Raw genomic sequence first — 7,992 nt, forward strand, 5'->3', positions numbered from 1 at the left:
AAAAATCCCGAAATGGGCCAAACCCAACCCTTGGTCCCACGTCTCAGAATCTGATCAAAATTACATAAATAGAATCCTCATCCTCCCACGAGTCCATACATACCAAGAAAATCAAAATCGTACCTCAAATGGCCCCTCAAATCCCTAATTTACACTATCCAATTTCAAGCCCTAATTCTCCAATATTAGGCTTTAAATCCCACTAATTTCATGTCTAATTAGATAGAAATCACCATAGATTCAAGTATTGAGTTCAACAACCTTAATTTCAATTGTTATCCCTTGAATCCCTCTTCAAATCCTCTCAAAAAGCTTCAAAACTATTCAAAAATGGTGAGAAATGGGCTAAAAATCGCAAAGATGGTTTTTTTTATATATTCTGCCCAGGCATCTCCTTATTTGCGAATGTGACCCCCTTCTCGCGTTCGGGTAGACCAAACGATACTGCCTCTCTGCTTTACTCTTCGCGAACGCAAACACTGCCATGCGAACGTGATGCTTCGCCAGCCCAAGCTTTCGCGAACGCGACCCTCACCTCGCGAACGCGTAGGCCAAGGACCTGGGGTCCTCAACTGCCTCACTCCTCTTCACAAACGCGACTCCACTCATGCGTTCGCGATGCACACTCTGTCTCAACCTTAGTGAATGTGGAACCAATATTGGGAACGCGAAGAGCAACTCTCCAGCCTCACTCCACATCCCTTCGCGAACGCGAAGAAAAAATCTCTGCAACAGAACACCAGAAAAATCTGCAATTCTCAAAACCAAGAATTTGGTCCGATAACCTTCCAAAACTCACCCGAGGACTTCGGGACCTCAACCAAACATGCCAACACATCTCATAACATCATTCAAACTTAATCGAGCCTTCGAATCACTCAAAACAACATTAAAACATCAAATCAACATCGGATTCAAGCCTAAGAACTTAGAAACTTTCAAATTCCACAAACGACGCCGGAATCTATCAAATCAACTCCGAATGGCCTAAAATTTTGCATACACATCATAAATTATACAACGGACCTACTCCAATTTTTGAAATTCCATTCTGACTTTGATTACAAGATTTTTACTACCAACCGGAAAACGCCAAATTTTCAATTTCGCCAATTCAAGCCTAAATTTACCACAAACCTCCAAATTACATTCCGAACACGCTCCTAAGTACCAAATCACATCACGAAGAGATCCGAACCATAAAAACTATGTTCCGAGAACATTTACTCACAAATCAACTTTCGGTTGACTTTTCCATCTAAAGCTTCCCAAAAAGAGACTAAGCGTCTCATTCCTCTCAAAAAACCACTCCGAACCCGAACCAACCAACCCGATACCACATAATACAACTGAACAACACATAAAGAAGCAGAAATAGGGGAAACAGAGTGATAACTCATGAAACGACCGGCCGGGTCGTTTCATTAAGGAACTAAATTATCTCTGACTCCAACTTAATAAATCTCTTAAGACACTCCAACATTCCACATTATAAGGAATTGGAATAAAGCTCACATTTTAAGGAACTAAATTTTTTATCACTCCAACTTAATCCCTTAAAACACTCCATCATTCCACGTTTTAAGAAATTGGAATTATATCTATTCACCAAAAAGTCCAGACCCCAGTAATTTCTTTATGAAGTCCTTCATAATTTTTTTCTTCTCTATCATCTATGTAATCAAAAGAATGGGAAAATAATGATGTATAGCCCTCTATAGATCTCTTTACTTACTATGCCTTAACTATGAAAGTTACAATGCATACTCATAAAGAAATTACATCGCATATCTTGATAGAGAATCTTATGCGTGTAACAACCACTATTAGTAAGGGGATAATATCCCTTAAATGTAGCTTTAATTATTAAAACGTGTACTCAATGAATCTTGCGATTCACATCTTTACTAATTAAATCATATTCCTATTTTTCATCCGAACTTCATTTCTGATATTGTATACTCTATAAAAGTTCATTACTTTTTTTATCTTTTACTATCATTATATACCATTAAATAAATCCTACCTTTTAAAGAACTAAATTATCTCTCTTTCCACTTTAATAAATCCCTTAAAACACTCCATCATCCCACGTTTTAAGGAATTGAAATTATACTAATTCACCAAAAAGTTCAAACCCCACTAATTTCTCTACGAAGTCCTTTGTAATCTTTTTGTTCTCTCTATTACGGTTTAAACTTATCATCCAATAAACGTTGGAACTCATTTACGACTTTGGCAACGACATGGGTATGTATTACCCCGAAGTATAACATGAATTGACATGATTCCATGGCTCACAAATACTAGAAAGTATATATTTCTCGATTATTATTTTGAGAGCAACTATATAATATTATTTTTTTCAAGTTTCTATATCTTCCAAACACCTACAGTTCTAACAAAACAAAACAAAAAAAAAAAAATTCAGTCGATTTTGGTGTCTGCTTTGCAGCTCGACTAATTTGAATCGCTATGAATTAGATTTGTTTTCATATTGTTTTACTTGCTACCTCTGCTTACATTTCAGTGTCTTGATATTTTATACCCATCTAAAAATAGAAGAAATATGTAAATAAATAAATTTTACAATATGTTATTTAACGGAACACTTCTCCTAATAAATAAATTTCATTTCATGAAAAGAACATGAGTCAATCAATCACTCAGTTACACCTCAATTCAATAGTATCATAGAATGGAGAAGTTAAGATTTTTGGTCTTTGGAAATTCTAGGGTTTGCAAGAGGGGGGAAGAGATTTGTGTAGAGGTAAAACTCAACAGTAAATACTTACCACGCTATCCGTGTTTACACAAAATTAAATAATTTAATACTAGCAATTAATAATTAGAGAGTCTATATACAGTGCTGGTGCTAGATTTTTTACAAAGAGGAGTAGAATATAACGAATTAAATATATAAAGAAAGTCAAGAAACATATAGTATATTTGCTTAAAAAATTTACCTAATTATACAGAATAATTTTTCGAAGAATTAAGGATGGGCAGCCCCAGCTGGAATGAAACCAAAATAATAATTGCATTACAGGAGATTCATTTAACAAAATGCATCAAATCTTGATATATATGGTAATGTTGTAACTACTAGACATGTTTCTTTGACTACCTTCCATAGTTCAAAGAATTTATTTGATCCACTAACCAAATTTCATGATTTGACATTTAAAAAAGAAAATTCCTAATTGGGAATGGCATTAAATTAACTTTCTCTTTAGAAAAAAAAATTAGCAGGTTATTGGTGAACTAGATATTATATAATATGGTGGTAAAAAAGCACTCTAAAGTTTTTAAAAAAACATTCTTTTACACAAGATGGCCAAGAGTTTGATGACTTTGTTTTTGGCAGTCTCCTTCTTGCTTATTTTATGCGGTCAGTCTATCTCTCTCCCTCCCCCGCCTCCAACCCCCCTCCCCCGTCTGTCCGTTTATACAATCAGAATCTAACTATATATATATATATCTAACATATAATATATATATAGATATATATATATATGCCTAAAACACGAGCATATCAGAATGTATCTAAGTCTTCCAAAATATATGATGTACATGTTAACGAGTTTTGTTATTTTCAGATGTGATTACAGTAGAAACATGTCAACAAACATGTCAAACTAGAGAAGATTGTAGCTTATCGTGTGAATCTGGGTTTTCAACTTGTGTTGATGGGATGTGCGTATGTTTAGCTGATCTCAAGGCATATTCTGCTGATTATAAAGGTTCCTCTCACTCTCTTTATCTTTCTCATATTCAATCACTTAGTGACACATAATTAAGTTATAATATTAGCAAATTTTGATCATGTGATTTTATAATAGGTTACACAAGATTTTTTTCAACTGACGAAATTTATTCAAACAACATGAAGTAGTAGATCTAGGATACATTTGCTTATGTTGATGACACACACAGAGGCGGAGCAATAATTTTCATTGGAATTCAAAATATAAAGAAATAAACGCACCAAGAAGTCAAATGGTGTATAATAACTCGTAAATTAAAGTCACATGTGATATATATATGGTCGTTTTAGCATGAAGCACCTTTTACTTCTCATATGTTGGTAACACATGTAACTAGGAGTGGCAAACGGGCGGGTCGGATTGGATATGATTAGGGCTGAAAATGGATAATGAAAAAACGGATAAATTATCCGATCCGACCTATATTTAATACGGATAAAAAGTGGGTTAACCGACGGATGATATGGGTAACCATAGTATCCATAATTTCTTGCATATGATCACTTTTGGGGGAATTCATAGTCTCCCTAACTTGAGAAACCCTAATTTGAGGCTTTACAAATATAAAAGTTAGACCCATTAGTTATCCATTGGTTATCCATTTTCTAAATGGATAATATGATTCTTATCTATATTTGATCCGTTTTTAAAAAGTTCATTATCCAACCTATTTTTTAATAGATTATATGGGTGATTAATTATTTTTTTAATCATTTTGCCACTTCTGTATGTATCTAAGTCCTTCAAAAATTTATCATTGATATTAACTAGTTTTGTGATCTTCAGATGTGGTGACAACAGATACATGTGAGTGTAGAGAAGATTGTCAAATAGCATGTGACTATGGGATTGCAACTTGTGTTGAAGGGAGTTGCGTATGTTTAGTTCTCAAGACACATTCCACCAATAATAAAGGTCCCTCCTTCCTTCCCTTTGCCGTTTTTGATCATGGTGCCATCACGTAATGATAAGTTATTTTTGGCAAATTATGTACATAATATATTTGATATCGTTGGAGGATCATGGGTTCATATAAACCATGATTTACACCGTGAATCCACCCATGATTAAAAGGTTATAAAACATTTCTTTCAACTGATGATAATAGCATATATCGTCGCACCTAATGTTTTAGCATTGTGCATCTTTTACTTGTCACATATTAGCAACTTATTGTAACTAAATTCTTTTCCTAAAATGCTAACGAGTTTTGTAATTTTCAGATGTGGTGACAGAAAAGATCATGTGTAAGACGACATTAGACTGTCGTCGTGATCTGAAATGTAAAGTTGGGTTTCCAATTTGTGTTGAAGGGGGATGCATTTGTAGTGATCAACTCGGGTCAATACTCCATTAGTCATGATGGTGGCAGTTTTGGAGCCAAGTATATTAATAGTCTTCATTGTTAATTTGTTATTAAGAATATAAAATTCCTTATTGGCGGATGAATATTGTATTTAATTCGATGATGTTTACTTGAAGAAATAAATAGCAATGAAATTTCATTACTTGGTTGGATTATAACTAGAAAAAGAAATTGTTTTTTTTTTTGTTTTACATCTTATGTTTCTTTTTATAAATATTATTACTATATTTTTTGGATGGTCCAATATTCAGGGTTGGGGAAATGGCTGAGAGTATGAACTTTGCACCTCTAGAATGAAAGGTTTTGATATCATTCAGTTCATGTATACTGTTACACTGTAACGGCGCCTTCCAAATTTTTTTTAGATGGGCGACGTAACGTTAAGTAACTGATGTTCATGTGGTTATTATCCGTCAGCTGGAGTCCCCTTCGTACGCTAGACGAGATTATTAGTGCCGTACAAGAAAATCAATGTCAAGAGCAATTGAGAGAATATAAAAGAGAATGAGAATGACAGATAGCTTGATTGTATTAATGAAGCTATTACAGAAAGCCAATATAGTGTCGAGGGGGAGAGATACCAATATAGAGAATTGCTTACTTACTTGAAAGTTTGAGTACTTGATTTTCCCTAATAATGCTTAAAAAAATAAATAAACCAAAGTTACAAGACTTGTCATAACTAAGCTAGAAAGACATAATGGAAATACACGAAGTAAAACTACTCTATATTTACAATAAAAAGGACTTAGATTCTTAGAAGGTAGAAGCAGGTTCGTTAGCAGCAACTTTGTCCTTAGCAAAAGAGTCTGCGCGTGACATTATTGGTATTTGCCAGCGGCTGGGTGCTGGTGAGGACTATCGATGGGGTGACATAGCTAGGCACATACGCGCTTGTCACTTGGCGCGACCAAGACCACGGGGCCTTCCATGATCGCTAGGCCTTGGAAGGCTTGCCACGACGCCATGGGGCGCGTCAAGGGGTCATTGGGCATGGTTGGAAAACCGGCCATGACAATTTCACATGATTATGAATTAGTGTCAAAATATTTACGAAAATGTTCATTTACCTTTCTACCTTTGGTTACAGTTCAACATTATCATTGTATACACATTGGAGCGTGTCACACCTCCTTTTTTCGAGGGGATATGGAGTTTTTCTAATTAAAGTAACATAATTGAAATGAGATTATTTATTTAATTTCAGAGTCGCCACTTGTGATAATTTATGGTGTCCCAAATCACCGATTTATTTTAAATCTCAAATCGAGAAAATTTGACTCTGTTTTAAAGTCCGCGAACACAGAAGACCGGGTAAGGAATTCTGTTAACCCAGGAGAAGGTGTGAGGCACTCCCGAGTTTCGTGGTTTTAGCACGGTCGCTCAACTATTAATAATTGGCCTAATTATTTAATACATATTTTAAACCTATTGGTCATTTTTATCAACCAACCGCTTTTAATATTTATGGAATTTGTTTGAACAAGCCGCGAAGTCGCGCACTCGTTTTGTTTTTGTACACATTGTGAATCGCACCACGTGAAACGCACACACGATTTACAAGTCATCGATTATTTTAAATCTCAAATCGATGAAATTTGACTCTGTTTTAAAGTCTGCGAACACAGAAGAACGGGTAAGGAATTCTGTTAACCCGAGAGAAAGTGTGAGACGCTCCCGAGTTCCGTGGTTTTAGCATGGTCGCTCAACTATTAATAATTGACCTAATTATTAATACATATTTTAAACCTATCTTTTTGGTAGGAAAGATAATGCATATTACTTAAAATATAGAGCTATACATTACACCTAGATAGTTGATGCATAAGAGGCATCAGGTTATAAACTATTACTATGAGATAATAAACTAGTCGAGAAAATAGTAGTATTACATACATTAGTTGAACTAGAGAGCAAAAGATTAGAAACCCTAGTACTATTGTTAACAAGCCGTTGTTTGTAAATGCCTTGTTGATCCTGATGGAAGAGTAAGTTGACAAAAGGTGGTGATTGTCCAAAAATTCGGCATTTTTCCTTTAACTGGAGGGCTCCATACGATGCTAACTTATCTGCCACACTGTTTTGTTCTCTGTGTATATGGTGTATGGGTGGGCTATCCAGCTGTTGGAGCAAGAACCTGCAATCACTAATTATGTTAGTAAATTTTATAACTGGGGAAGAAAACATGCCTAGTATTGCATGAGCATCCGTTTCAATGACAAGTGGTGTGAGATGGCGGTGTATTGCAATTTTGAGCCCCATGATTAATGCAAGTAGTTCAGTATGAATTGGAGTACCCTCCTGAGCTGTCCCTGCGAAGCCTAAAATCCAGTTGCCCTGACTGTTGCAGAAAACACCCCCAATGCCATATTTTCCTTTGTCCGGTGAACAAGATCCATCAATATTGAGTTTAAAAGTATTTGGAGCGGGAGGGTGCCATTTTATATAAAGGGGTGTGTTTAACCAAAAATCTGAGTCTTTGGTCAAAGCTAAAAAGAAATTCGAGTTACTGATAATCAGGAGACGAAAATAAAATGTTTTTGAGAATGATGGCAAAACAGTAAATAGTTTTGTATTTCAGTAAGATCTCAATAGTATTTCGTATCCTTAAAGATGTTGAGTCTTTCCCCTTTTATAGTTGATTCAAGGAGAAGATATAATGTCTTTGTCTTAATGAGGCAATTATGAGCAATAAATGATATTTAAAAGAAACGTTACACAATCATTTCTATTCAATTCAAATTCTCTAACGTATTTGACAGTTAATGCTGTATTTAGACTCTTTTACGTCATCAGATTCGTATCTTCAACTTCTTCTGATCTTTGATCTTTAAATGACTCGAATAGGTACAAGATTCG

The 7,992-nt window shown here is 35.0% G+C and overlaps 1 protein-coding gene across 1 annotated transcript; it reads left to right on the forward strand.

Moving 5' to 3' along the window:
- The first annotated feature begins 3,303 nt into the window (after nucleotides 1-3,303).
- On the forward strand, nucleotides 3,304-5,275 carry LOC104224221 (putative defensin-like protein 298). The gene is made up of 4 exons (XM_070160753.1): nucleotides 3,304-3,391; nucleotides 3,600-3,743; nucleotides 4,554-4,682; nucleotides 4,991-5,275. The coding sequence occupies exons 1-4, from the start codon at nucleotides 3,334-3,336 to the stop codon at nucleotides 5,122-5,124; spliced, it is 465 nt and encodes a 154-aa protein (XP_070016854.1). The 5' UTR covers nucleotides 3,304-3,333; the 3' UTR covers nucleotides 5,125-5,275.
- The last annotated feature ends 2,717 nt before the right edge of the window (nucleotides 5,276-7,992 follow it).

This window comes from Nicotiana sylvestris, chromosome 10 (assembly GCF_000393655.2).
Source record: "Nicotiana sylvestris chromosome 10, ASM39365v2, whole genome shotgun sequence".
NCBI classification, from domain to species: domain Eukaryota; kingdom Viridiplantae; phylum Streptophyta; class Magnoliopsida; order Solanales; family Solanaceae; genus Nicotiana; species Nicotiana sylvestris.

Bases quoted from the DNA above. Each gene is read 5' to 3' on its own strand.
- LOC104224221 (XM_070160753.1), top strand. From the start codon at position 3,334: ATGGCCAAGAGTTTGATGACTTTGTTTTTGGCAGTCTCCTTCTTGCTT. The intron at 3,392-3,599 runs GTCAGTCTATCT...TGTTATTTTCAG, and splicing joins CTTCTTGCTTATTTTATGCG to ATGTGATTACAGTAGAAACA. The intron at 4,683-4,990 runs GTCCCTCCTTCC...TGTAATTTTCAG, and splicing joins ACATTCCACCAATAATAAAG to ATGTGGTGACAGAAAAGATC.